Source organism: Maniola jurtina, chromosome 9, assembly GCF_905333055.1.
Source record: "Maniola jurtina chromosome 9, ilManJurt1.1, whole genome shotgun sequence".
Classification (NCBI taxonomy): Eukaryota; Metazoa; Arthropoda; class Insecta; order Lepidoptera; family Nymphalidae; genus Maniola; species Maniola jurtina.
Genome location: NC_060037.1, coordinates 7,408,536 through 7,423,129, shown reverse-complemented (window position 1 = coordinate 7,423,129; position 14,594 = coordinate 7,408,536). Strand labels below are relative to the sequence as shown.

General features: G+C 35.2%; 1 protein-coding gene across 2 annotated transcripts; it reads left to right on the top strand.

Moving 5' to 3' along the window:
- Positions 1 to 52: 52 nt before the first annotated feature.
- Positions 53 to 6,194, top strand: LOC123867942 (ATPase family AAA domain-containing protein 5). 2 transcript variants are annotated; one of them, XM_045910268.1, is made up of 4 exons: positions 53 to 240; positions 366 to 3,974; positions 4,751 to 5,024; positions 5,542 to 6,194. In XM_045910268.1, exons 2-3 carry the CDS (start codon positions 373 to 375, stop codon positions 4,992 to 4,994), a joined length of 3,846 nt encoding a protein of 1,281 aa, XP_045766224.1. In that variant the 5' UTR covers positions 53 to 240; positions 366 to 372; the 3' UTR covers positions 4,995 to 5,024; positions 5,542 to 6,194. The 2 variants fall into 2 exon arrangements, with proteins under 2 accessions (XP_045766224.1, XP_045766223.1); XM_045910267.1 differs by having other exon boundaries at positions 4,751 to 6,194.
- The last annotated feature ends 8,400 nt before the right edge of the window (positions 6,195 to 14,594 follow it).

The window sequence follows — 14,594 nt, the reverse complement described above, 5'->3', positions numbered from 1 at the left end:
TCGTGAGTCGCAGTGACTCGTGTTGACGTTTAAAAACTGTGTCTGTGTTTTAAAGATGTCGCTGGGCGCCAATTTTGCTTGGTGTAAATTTTTCGGATAAAATCTACCTATCACAGTGAATATAATAAATATCTAATTGTTAAAGAGAGAATAATCACCTTGTTTTGGAATTTATCTGTGTAATAAGATAGGTACCTGTGTATTTGTTGTATACAATAGTTTTACATGGAAGTATGCACGGTTAGTATGACTACCAATGAATATAAACGCATTTTGTTAACTTTTCGCCAATTTACCAACTTATTACTATAGTGGAACGTGCATATCTAGTTAACTATTCATCTTTTATTTATTGATACTTGCAGGATAGGGATGTCCAAATCGTTAGAGACTGTTGATGCTCAGGAAACAGCCAACAGAGCGTTATGTTACTCTCTTGTAAAAAATAAACACAAACGTGTATTAAAATCGAGAGAAAATATATTTAAGCCTAAATGCAGTAGAGAACTCAAGAAAAAATTAAAAAAATACAAATTAAGAAAGGACGGAATTGAGGATCCTGATATTTTAGATGTTTCTAAAATTTTAGTTAAATCTTTAAGGATTAAATCACCTAACAATCAAGATAAAATTAATTGCAACAATAACACAATCGAGCAAGAAGAACTAAATCAAGGAAATTACCTTATCAAAATGGTCAGAAAGAAGAAAATTTGTACTGAAGTTAAACCATTAGTTAATATTATTGATGATACAGCTCACAATAAAGAGAGTGACATAAACCTTTTGGCTGAGGAAGTTGGAGATAAGAAGCACACAGATGCATTTAAGTTGATGATGAAAGCTAGAAATAAAAGTATTGGTACCAATTCACCTGGTAAAGATAAAATAGAAGAACAAGATTTCAAAGAAATAGCAGAGAGAAAAGAAATAAAGGCTAAAAGAAATCTAGCACTCCAGAAAATGGCTGAGTCTAAAGGATCTCTAAAGAATAAGGAAATTGAAAAATTGAGAGACAAAATCATTGAAAAGAAATTAGTGGAAAGGGCAGAAACATTCAAACAAATGGTTACTAAAACTGACTCAATAAAAAATGAACAAAAAGCAAATAATGCATGTGCAAAACAATCCCAGCCTTCCAATGAGAAGAGTAATCTAAAAACAAAACCAGAAAGAAATAAATTTTTAAATTTATGTGATATTTTTAATGAGACAATTGAAATTTTTGATCACAGTAAACAATCCAAGTTAATACCAACAGAAGACATTGAATTTCAAAAAAAGTTATCTCCGTCTATTAGGAAAAAAGAAAACATGCTCAGCTATTTTCAGAAAATACCGAAAGATGACCCTGAACTACTCGAAAATAATTGCATAGAGGAAAATAATGATTCCATTATCAAAGTAAAATTGAATACAAAATGTAAAAAGAAAAAGAAAAAATTGAAATTAACTGAAAAATTACATACAACTTCAGAAACTGTCAAAAACAAAATACTTACAATTGATGATTCAAATGAATCACATATTAATGACCACAAAAGAATTAAACGAAAACGAAATTTGAATGTTGAAGATGAGGGCTCGCCACCTTTACAAACTAACAATTTGAACTCATCTAATATTGAAAGTAGGCCTAAAAGAAACGTTAAAAAACCTTTAAAATATACAGATGATGCGCAAATGTTTAGTTCTGATGAAGAATTGTATATTTTTACTCCAAAAAAGAAAAAGAACAGTGAACCGTCACTTAAATCTAAAATCGTTGAAACAACTGAGCAAATGGTAAATACGATAGACAACATAACCAAAAAAAATAATGTTGGGGCCAAAGATTCTGTTTTAGAAATATCAAAAAAAGATGAAAGTAAAAATAAGTCGAAATTAACCAAGACAATAGGTTTAAATCACACAAAAGATGCAAATAATCTCTCATCAAAATCCTCGAAATATACCAATGACAAAAAAGCGAAAATGAAATTGGCACCAATATTCGTGGCAAAAATGCAACTTTCTCCTGCAGATATTGAAGCTAAACAGAATTTTTTGAAAAGTGGGGTCCCAGAAAAGTTAAAAAAGAAAGTTAAAAAACCCATGAATGAAACAAATTTTGATATGTTTCCTTCTGTAGTCCATATTCAACAAAGCCAACCTGATACAAACTCGTACCAAGAAAAGGACTGGTTTAATGGTTCAAATTATGATTTGATTGATGAATCATATTTTACACAAAATGAATATTCATTTAAAAACTTTTTAACTCTGGAAGAAGCTTGTAATTTCAGTGTTTATGTTAGTGAACTTAAACCTGAAAAAGTTTTAAAAAGTATTAAATGTGCTTATCCAAAATTTCCAGTTTACCGAACGTACCATTTGCTACGTGGTAAGAGCAAAGGAGAATTTAAAGATTGCATTTATCCAGATTTAGATAATAGCATTGAAATAATAAATGGGCAATGTGTAGATGTAAGTAATGAAAATCCTGACCAATTAAATTGGTGTGACAAATATAAACCAACATCATCAAAACAGATCATTGGAAATTTTGAAAGTATAAAAGAATTGAAAAGATGGCTTGAGACATGGACTGAAAATGTATTCAAAGCTAAACAAATTGCAAGTGATAGTTCTGATTTTTCTGACTTCTATCATTCAGATACAGATAGTAGAGATACCAATAGAAATGTGAATAATATACTTATATTGACGGGACAAACAGGGTCTGGTAAAACTAGCAGTGTATATGCTGTTGCTTCAGAGTTAGCTATCAAGGTTATTGAAGTTAATGCTAGTAGTAAAAGGACTGGGAAAATTATGTTGCAAGATCTTCAGGAAGCTACACAGTCTCATAAAGTGGACCGAAGAAGAAATGGCTCTGACAACTCCCAAAAACTCAAGGAAGAAATAATATCAATAACAATAAAAAAACGTGGCAGGCCTAAGAAGATAAATAATGGAAAGCACAGCACAGATGGAAAGTCGAAACAATCTTCTCTAAAGACAAGTGAAATGAGTCAATCACAAACATTAGCAAGTCAAGAGAGCATCAGAACTGGCATGTCTCTTATTTTAATAGATGATGCTGATATAATTTTTGAACAAGATGATGGCTTCTGTTCAGCTATTGCACAGTTGATTCAATCTTCCAAACGGCCTGTCATCTTAGTCACATCATCCTTAAGTTGTCCACATTTACAGAGATTTTTACAATATGGAAAAGTTTTACATATGCACCCTTTTTTGTCTAGAATGCTTGGAACTTGGCTAGATGTTATGTGCTTAGCCGATGTGGGAAAATGTTACACTGGTTTAGGGGCTAAACTGTTGGATTATTATAGAGGAGATATAAGAAAAACAATAAATTGCTTGCAATTTTATATGAACTCTAATAAACACATAAATCAAGGAGATGAACTTGCACTTTCTCAGATCAAACATAACATTGATGACGAAGAATCCAGTATGTCCTGGGTAGATTCTAAAAGTTTAGAACCATCTTTATCTAATGATAAAGAAGTAGATTCTAATATTGATAACCACTTGCAAGTATTACACGTTGGCTGCCCTTTGGATGTTTTCAACATCTGGTGGAACTTACCAAGGCTCTATAAACATTGTAATAAAACTGAAATACAAGAAAGTGAAGGGAACTCAACCAACATGCACTGTATTACAGACCAAGACGCTACAGAGAGACTTAATAGATTAGCTTACGTTTTAGATACAATATCAGCAATTGATTATTTCAATCATAAAAGTCCAGGCACAGGTACAAATATTAGTACAAGACCATGGTATAGTTCAGAGAATGCCAGCTTATTTGACAGTGAAAACTTTGAATGTTACAAAAAGTCATCCTTGGTTACAGCAGAAATATCTGATGTAATCATCAGAAGCACAATTACTGAAGCCCAAAGAGTGTTTAAATGCGGAAATAGTTTGAATTTTCCAACGCCCAGTATGAGTGATCAAAGGTTAGTATTTTTTTTTTCATTGAACTTGCTAGCTAACATTGATAAACTAGTACCTCAATAGTTTATGGGACCACCAGATGGGTTAGTCAGAATTTAACAGATGGTATATGGATATTAATTCCAACTTGTTGGACTCTTTGTATCACTTCTTAGCCCTGCTTAGTAGTTGGACAAGAAAGAGGAATATTAGTCATATTTACCATAATGCATTTTTTTAAACAAAAAACCCCTACTTTTATCATAGCAACTGAAAGAGGGGATTTTTATAAACCTAAAACTGCATGGACGGAGTCGCGGGCCTCATCTTTTAGTAATAGTTCAAAAACTTGTACTCTCACTTGTTCACTCATATGTAAAATGCCAAAGGCACTGCCTTGCATTTTCACTCTTGTACTGTCCTGTACACTCATATGAGAAAAAAGACTGTCTGCGAGGTGTGTGTTATAGCTAGGTTCGTATCACACTAATATTATAAAGGCGAAAGTTTGTATGTGTGTGTGTGTGTATGTTTGTTACTCCTTCACGCAAAAACTACTGGACGGATTTGGCTGAAATTTAGAATCGAGATAAATTATATCCTGGATTAGCACATAGGCTACTTTTTATCCCGGAAAATCAAAGAGTTCCCACGGGATTTTTAAAAAAACCTTCATCCACGCGAACGAAGTCGCGGGCATCAGCTAGTCTTTCATATTTTTGAAAGTTAGACATCTAAATAAAGCTAATATGCTTCGATTTTCCATCATGTTCTGATAGTACTAATTATTATGTTCCAGGAAAAGAGACAAGACAGTAAGTCGTCACTTCACACTTTCTGACTATTTAAACTCGTCCGCCGTGTTAGATCGCCGCGCCACCGCGTTGGACTACTGGCCGACATGCAGAACTATATGCAGGATAGAAAAAAACAGAACAGATTCAAACGTGAAACGGAAAAATAGATTTTGCCACTACTTGAAGTCCTTGAATGTTCCCGGCAGAAATGATTTCTTTGATAGCCTTGCAGATAGTCTCACTTGAAGTTGTTGAATTTATAATATTAATACAGTGGACCCCCGATAATCCGGCCCCTGTCTAATCCGGCACCCCCTGTAATCCGACAAGTCTATTTTATTATTGAACTAGCTGATGCCCGCGACTTCGTTCGCGTGGATGTAAGTTTTTTAAAAATCCCGTTAAAAAGTAGCCTATGTGCTAATCCAGGGTATAAATCCATCTCCAATCTTAATTTCAGCCAAGGAGTAACCAACATACACACACATACATACATATACACATACACACAAACTTTCCCCTTTATAGTATTAGTGTGATGTGATGTGATTTACTTTTGGCATACATAGTGAAGTACCTATGACTTGTATTTCAGAGTAAGTATGTATAACATATAGAATCTTATCATTGGATCTTTAATTTGTCGGATTACAAGGTACTCTTTTGTAAAAAACGCCAGACTATAGGGGTTCCTACGCAGTACTCTATAATCCGACAAATTCGATAGTCCGACACTGCCCTGCAAAACGTTTGTCGGATTACCGGGGGTCCACTGTACTAAACAACAGTACATTCACTTCGATGATCTCTTACAGCAATCCAAACTTTCAAGTTTGAGTTTTTTAATGATAGCAATCTTTCTATTGTAGTAATGCAACAATTATATCAAGGTTTCACTGCAGTTAGTTAAAGCATTGTCTATACAGAAATTGATCAGGAGCAAAAATCAGAGTGGATATTTCAGAGTCTGGGCAGTTACTACCTTGACAAGTACCTATTGTGTGTAATGTTATACAAAATGCTATACACTTCAGCTTGACAACCCGTTGAGCTTTTACGGTTACTCTGGTTTTCTTACGGATCTCCTCATTTCTGATTGCATGTATGTTTAGTTGTAGTAATATTTAGGGTTGTTAAAAAAATCTGTTCAGGTGCTTGTCGAAACACAAGGTTTCTGAACGGTTAAAAGAAACTAATATTTATTGAATAAAATAATGACCGTCAAAATTTTTTGGTAACTACAAGTAACATGGCTACGGGACCCCGCCTTGCTTGTTTAGGTATCCAAACGCACTCACCCAGTTTTATTAAGTTGAATGAAAAAAGTCGGTCAAATGCGAGTCTGACTCGCATACGAAGGGTTCCGTACCATCGAAACTTTAATTTTTTATAATTTTCATAGTGGTTATTTTGAAATTTTTAGTATATTTGTTATAGCGGCAATAGAAATACACATATGGCGAAAATTTCAACTCTCTATCTATTACGGTACACGAGATACAGCCCGCTGACAGACAGACAGACAGACCAACGGCCAGCGAAGGCTTAGTAATATGGTCCCGTTGGCACCCTTCTTCGGGTACGGAACCTTTAGAAGAAAGAATTTTCTACTTCATTTTAAAAATTATGTTTTAGAATAATAAATATTTTAGTTTTTACCATTCTTTCATATTAAAATAATTATGTACAGTAAAATAAATTTTGAAAGAATATTTAGTTATTTGTTTTAGTTTATTGTGTTAAAACTTGATGTTATTTAGCTGTATTGATTGATAAATAATGATGGGGTCAGTGGAAAATAAATAAATTAGTTTCTGTTAAAATATTGCTAGCTGCGTATTTTAATCTCAAATTATTATTTATTGCTGCGCAGCGAATGTTTACACAGTGAAGGTGATTTTTAACCCCCGACCCAAAAAGAGGGGTGTTATAAGTTTGACGTGTGTATCTGTGTATCTGTCTGTGGCATCGTAGCTCCTAAACTAATGAACCGATTTTAGTTTAGTTTTTTTTTGTTTTGAAAGGTAGCCGATCGAGAGTGTTCTTAGCTAAAATCCAAGAAAATCGGTTCAGCCGTTTGAAAGTTATCAGCTCTTTTCTAGTTACTGTAACCTTCACTTGTCGGGGGTGTTAAATTTTTAATTTACACTTGTTCAGAGTACTTCTGCAAGTTTTAATTATTACTCAGCAACAATAATTAAGTATAAGTCCCTAATTACTTAAAGTAATTCAAAGTTCTGAACCAAGTATGACGCGTACAAACTAAGAAAGGGAAATCGTATCCGCCATATTGTAAGGTCCTAGCTAGAAATGTATTTGATTCAATATAATATTTTCATTGACATTTACAAAATATATTAAAAAAATATTTAATCAAAATATATTTATAGTTATCTAGGACGTCACAATAATTACTTATTATTTGGCGGACATGATTTCCCTTTCTTAGTTTGGAGACGTTATGAATCACGCAGACCATTACTGCGCGTATTTTATTAATTACTTACCTACCTAGTTATAATTTTATAGAAATTGATAAGAATTTTTGCAGTAGAAAATACTTATTATGATAAGAGGTCACTTAACTTAGCAAGTCTTCTTGTCACGGTCAGTATATAAAACCACGTAGGCACGTGTGCACGTATTACTTACCTACGATTACCCATTTATCACTCTACCTCTTATATTTAATTCAAATATTTGGAAATAAGTACTAAACTGAAATACTTCATATATTGGAAGTATGTATAGATTATTTCGGTTGTACTCACGTGTTAAGTCGACGTAAGCCCTTAATATATTATGAATTATATTATTAATCCACTTAAGTAACTATTTTAGTAGTCCCTTTATATGAAACACTTGGAAGATAGTTGAATACAATTATTAATATTATGTAGATACTACAGATCTCCCCGTTTTAGTTAGGTACCTATTGTATAAATAATCTGCCTACGATCACAATTTGGGGTCGCAACTAAGATAAAAGGAAGGTAATTATACTCATAATTACTCCGAACTGATAGCCAGGAAATCTGTAAAAAAAACAAACCACTTATATAATGATATCTGAACAAATACATATCACTAAGTAGCTGTTATATTTTTAGAATTGTTTTCTTGTTATACTTTATTTAAAGATGTTTTTCAAGTTACATACACTGAAATACCCAATATACTCTCCCGATAACAGGAGCCGGCATATACCAGCTCTGACAGAAAGTTGAAACAATAAGGTTACACGAAAGCGAAACGTATTTTTAGGGTTCCGTACCAAAATGGTAAAAATAGTACCCTTATTTGCGTGCGACTTTCCGTCCGTCCGCGTCCGTCTGTCACAGCCGATTATTTCAGTAACTATTAAAGCTATCGGCATGAAATTTGAAACGGTAGTGCATAATAGTGGTCCAACATCATTGGAATAAAAAAAAATCGAAAATTATTTTTAGCTTAATTAAAAAAGGGAGGAAATCGTGGGTTTTTGAAATTTGAAAGTAAGATAACTATACCGAGTGGGGTATCATATGAAAGGGACACCTTTTAGTTCTAAAACAGACTTTTATTTATTTTTGTGCATAATAGTTTTTGATTTATTGTGTAAAATGTCAAACACATATCGTGGTATATTTTGCAGGAAAAATATAACCAACGTTCTAACTAGCAAAGTTTTTTTGATGTTAACAATAAACGTATATAATCAAAGTTCTTTGCTGTTCGTTAATAAATGGAATTTTACCGTTTGTTTTACCTCTTCTGTAGTAGGTACGGGACCCTCGGTTCGCGAGTCGGACTCGTACTTGGCCGGTTTTTATCATATTTGTACCATACGTTACGTACCTACCATACGTACCTAGCTATATGTATTTACTACTATCAAAAACATGTAATTAACATCTGCACTTAAAATTTTATCAAATTACAAAAAAACGATTGTGAATAAAAACATTGACCTATCCAGTGTTCGTGATCTTACGCTATGTCTTCTTGACCGTCGATTCTGTAAAAACTTTTTAAAATGTTTTTACAGAACACTCGCTTTTGAATTTACATTTTTTTTTGTAAAAATATTAAAAAAACGCGCTTGCTGCGCTTGCACTTTTCAGGGTTCCGTACCCGAAGGGTGCTAACAGGTGCCCTATTATAATAAGACTCCGCTGTCCGTTCGTCTGTCCGTCGTTTGTCAGCAGGCTGTACCTGTCTCTATCTATTTACTTGTGTGAGTGTGTAAGGTAAGATAACTACCAAGTGGGGTATCATATGAAAGGGCTTTACCTGTACATTCTAAAACAGATTTTTATTTATTTTTATGCGTAATAGTTTTTGATACATCGTGCAAAATGTCGGAAAAAATACCCGAGTACGGAACCCTCGGTGCGCGAGTCTGCCTCGCACTTGGCCGGTTTTTTTAAAGAATATTAGCCATGCTAATCGTGACTAATACTCCCCTTTCTCCTCCAATTAAGCGTACAGCTTGTGCAAGGAGTGGGTATGACAATAGTGCAACGGGTGGGGTTTGAATCGCCGACCTTTCCGAATCCAGTCCGCTCCTCAAACCGTTGAGCTATCGAGGCTTCAAATATGTATGTTCAAGTATGGGTAAATACTGGGTAATTAAATAGGTAGGTATATAATTATTTGCTTCAGAGCTTTAAGAGGGGTCTCTCCGTCACTCGCTTCATACAAACGTAGTTCCAATTTCATTTGAATATTAAGCAACCAAAGTCCTTGAAATTTTGCAGACATATTCTAGAAACTAATATCTATGTCTGTGGTTTTCCAGATTTCTGTTAAAATATTCGGTTTCAAAGTTACGCGGTCTTAAAAATTTACATACAAATCTTTGAGCCCCTGTAATTTTAAAACTACATATTTTTAGAAAAATCTAAAACACCACAGACAGATATTAGTTTCTAGAATATGTCTGCAAAATTTCATGGACTTTGGTTGCTTAATATTCAAATGAAATTGGAACTACGATCGTATGAAGCGAGTGACGGAGAGAGCCCTGTTAAATGAAAGGGAAATCGATGTCATCTTGTCAGTTCAATTCAACCGATCACCTACGAGTACCTATCATGGCAGTATCAAGACCTAAGTTAAGGACAACCATCTGGCAGGGTCTTATAAATAGCATTGACTTGTTTGTGCCTTGTCTTATTGATAACGGCATCGGACATCGGTAGTCCGTTCTGGATTGATACACAATTTCTAGAAAATGTCTGTATGAACGTGCCCTTATGATCTTTGGTCCCTCAGTTTATCGCGAGAATATAAAAACTTAGTGCTTTAATTAAAATCTAAGCTATTAACTTCAGCAGTAACACTTTATCTATGCGCACTATTAAAATTAATGTTTGTGTGGTCGTTTGTTGGTTTGTTCTTTATCTATGCTTTCGAGCATCGTTCATCCGATTGAGTTGGTTTCTACATTTGTTGTTAACACTTGCGTGAAACCCTCATATTTTTTGTATTCAGGTAGATTCTACCTAAATATAGCTAAATAAGTAAGTACCCTACTTCATCATCATGACCAACCCATCCCCGGCTCACTCCTGGCCACGGGTCGCCTCTCGAATGAGAGTGGTTGGGCATAGTCCACCACGCTGGTCATGTGCAGATTGGCAGACTTTATACACCTTTCAGAACAATAGGGAGAACTCACAGGTATGCAGGTTTTCTTACGAACGCGCGACGTCTTCCTTCGATATTTAATTTCTTAAAACGCACATAACTTGAAAAGTTAGAAGTGCGTGCACGGATCGAACCCCCAACCTCGCGTACAGGAAGCGGACGTCTTTATCACTAAACTATCACGGCTTCAGTACCTACCTACTTAAGCATAATAATTATAAGCCTCGATCTGAAGATAGACGTGGGAATAAGATAATTAAATGATTATTTACACAATAATGCGCATTCAAAGCTTATAATGAGGTTGCGTAGCTGGTGATTACTAGTTTAAGGATCTAGAACATATTGACGTTATCGGGAATAGAATACAGTAATTATTGACATCGCATTTCGCAGTATCATGTTCGAAAACCCGCTCATTATCGGACAGCTTTTTGCAGATAATGGAAAGTTTTTTTAATTAAACGATCAATATATTATTGGCAATTCAGTTAGGTAAGGTACAGTAGCTTATATGTTTTAATAATACGTAATTATAATTATAAGGTCACTGACATAGCCCAAACTATTAGCAAGCTGAAGTGGCAGTGGGCAGGCTATGCTTGTAGAGGCGATGGCCGTTGGAGCCGGAAAGTCCTTGAGTGGAGACCGCGTTTAAGCAAACGTAGTGTGGGACGCCCTCCAGCACGATGGACCGATGATATTAAGCGGCCGGCGGGAAGTGGCTGGATGAGAAAGGCTGAGGATCGGGTGTGGTGGCGCTCTTTAGGGAAGGCCTAATACGTTTGTATGGAGAAGCGCGTATGAAGGGCCACCGCTGAGAAAAACTGTTTTCATCATTCAAAGTATATCAAAAGGAATGGTATATAAAAGGGTGTCCTGTATATTGTAATGTTATATTATGTATAATAAGTTTTTGATTTATCGTGCAATGTCGGAAAAAGTACCCGAGTACGGAACCCTCGCCGCGCGAGTCTGACTCGCACTTGGCCGGTTTTTGTGATATAACCACAAATTCACGGTTTTCGGGTCTGCTTGCTATAAGACCAATCTACCTACCAAATTTCATGATTCTAGGTCAACATAGGTCAACAACCGACATCGAAGTGATCCTCAAAAGGAAAAAAGGAAAATATTCCTTTTTTCCTTTTGAGGTATAGATTCCTAATAATAGTAGCATGTAGATACATAGGTACGCAAAATAACATAGCTGTATCCTGTATCCACCAAAGTGTTGATGGGCGGAAAGGTGTTGAACTTGAACAGACCAATAACCAATGTTTTCACGATTCAAAAAATCTGAATGGTCGCGGAACACGTTGCAGCTTTGCTCCGGTTAAGTAGATACCAGCCCTAGGTACACCTAAATACAAAATAATTTAACAAAATTATTTACGTACGTATTTTGAATTGAATTTGCATTTCAGATTTTGGCACCGAGGTGGGCGGCCCGGACGATATGCCCGTCCGCCCAAATTCCGCCTATATCCTATCGTCACTCGTCATGCATGGTTGATCGTCCGAATTGAAAGCTATGGTTTTTAACCCCCGACCCAAAAAGAGGGGTGTTATAAGTTTGACGTGTGTATCTGTGTGTCTGTGTATCTGTCTGTGCCATCGTAGCTCCTAAACTATTGAACCGATTTTAAATTAGTTTTTTTTTGTTTGAAAGGTGGCTTGATCGAGAGTGGTCTTAGCTATAATCCAAGAAAATCGGTTCAGCCGTTTGAAAGTTATCAGCTCCTTTCTAGTTACTGTAACCTTCACTTGTCGGAGGTGTTCTAAATTTTTAATTCACACTTGTTTAGGAGAACAGTAGGTACCGCCAAAGACTTATCTAAAATACAAAATACTAGGTATACTATGTCTATTTCGTATTTTTATTTATATACTTTTTTGAGAAAAGTTTTTTGTATAGGTACATAGATACATATTTTATTTAAAATACTTTTCTGGGCGTATTTTATATTTGCAAAATGCTAAATACTTTGCCGTAATGTTTTGCCAACATCACAAATCAAATTTCATAATAATGAAAGTTGCTCAGTCACATTAAGCATCCCCAATATGTTTCAAATTAGATCCATTAAATAAATACCTATCTGTAAAAAGAATCTTCTTAACCTGCACTATATTTATTATACATTTTTTATTTAAATATTATTAAGTAAATATTTTATTAATACTAGCTAATGCCCGCGACTTTGTCGGCGTGGATTTAGATTTTAAAAACTCCTTTATTTTCCGGGATAAAAGTAGTCTATGTCACTCTTCATTCTCTAGGTTTTTAACTATACCCATGCAAAAATGACCTTCGGTAGCTTCGTTGCGACGTGATTGAAGGACAAACAACAAACCAACACTCTTTCGCATGCATAATATGGGTCGGGAGCCTATATTAAAACACATTCATGTATTTTGTCTATGGAACAAGGGTCAACTATGCTTAATAATATTAGATATAATGTTCTTTACAATAAATAAGAGTTACGATTATACCTGTCAAGTTAAAATGATTTATTAGCGAGTTAATTGTTTATTACTGTCAATAAAAAATCTATTACTTGTAACCTATTGCACTTTAAAACAGTTTTATTGCGTCTAAAGAATGTTGAGTGTTTTAGCGAGATAATAAACGGAATGGGTAACTGAGTTCCACAGAGAGCGAGACAATTTTTTCAAAGGCCGTAGCTAAGCGGTCGCTAACACTGGCGCCGGAGCGGGGTTATCGGCAGGCGCGTGCTGTACGCCTGTCGTCGGCGTCGCGGCGCGCATAAATATACCGAATGGAGTAATCGCACAGTAGTGTATAAAGTGCGTCAACGCTCAGCAGTCAAAATGGTGAGAAGTGCTCTTCGTGGCGATATTTGCGGATACTGCAACGCCTGTGTTCGTTTGCGGCTATGTGCTGCGCGTGGACGCAGTCCCGAGCCACTGGAGTGCGCTTACAAGCATATTCTGGAGTCGTATGGTAAAGAAAAGACAGAAAAGGTACTAGAAACGCCGAAGCCTGTATGCGCTTCGTGCCGGTGGACTTCGGATGCCCAATTTCCGGAAACTCCGCCTTCTTCAAGCGATCTTAGCTTAGAATGGAGTTCCCAGTCTTCACATAGACCTCGAACGCGACGACGCAAAAGGTAGTTCCGATTGCAGAAGAATTATTGGAACTAATTCATCGTGATCGAAAGTGAAGACAGATACGAGTATTGCCACCGACTCTATGAGCGATGTAGCTTCTATTCCTTTGCTAGTCAATATTTCTGTATTGTGATTTTATGTTAAGCGCTGGTGGTCTCTGTACATTATTATATCGACTTATTTAATAAATTATTAAAGCAAAAAATATGTGTATCTATTATTAAATACCCAGCATACTTAACTAAGTTGGTGTCAGAACTCGGAAAAATAATTAGGTATTTTAAGTATTTGTTTTAATAATATTGTTTTAGGCAATGTTTCAAATTAAAATTAACTGTAGATAATTTAGTGTCAAATTATATGAAAATGTTCAAATCATAATGCTTTCCGTGGCCCTTGTTCATGCAGAATGACACCTTAGCATAACTACATAAATTTTTTTTAAGAGCCTCAATAGCTCAACCGGTAAAGGAGTGGACTGACAACCAAAAGGTCGACGGTTCAAACCCCGCTCGTTGCACTATTGTCGTAGGTCTACTCCTAGCACAAGCCTGACGCTTAGTTGGAAAAAAAAAATTGACGTCAACTTGAAAAGCTACACTATAGCATGGCTATTATAACATAACCACTGCGTTAACTTCCGGGGGAATGTTTGCCATAATTCGACATCCCATATAATTATGCGATATTTACGCACGAAAATTTATGTTCAAGATTAAAAATAGGAGCTACCTATACATAGGTACCTAATAAAATCAATATCAAAATTACCTAGAAATCTATTTATAAACTTTAACTCTTGTCCTCTAAAATGTTCTTTGGTAAAATAAAACCATTTACTATTGATATGATATTATTACATACATTATATATATTGGTATTTTTCATTACTATAGTTGAAATGGACTTTCCATAACTTTGTGTACCTTGTGTATCTGTGTGTATTGATAACATTAGCTACTGCTACCGACTGTCATATTATGATAATTCCTCGGATAATTTCTAAGGAAAGGTATAATGTAAGAAAATAGACGTAGGTACGATGGTACGAGCATAGGGTACAATTTGTTGGTAAAC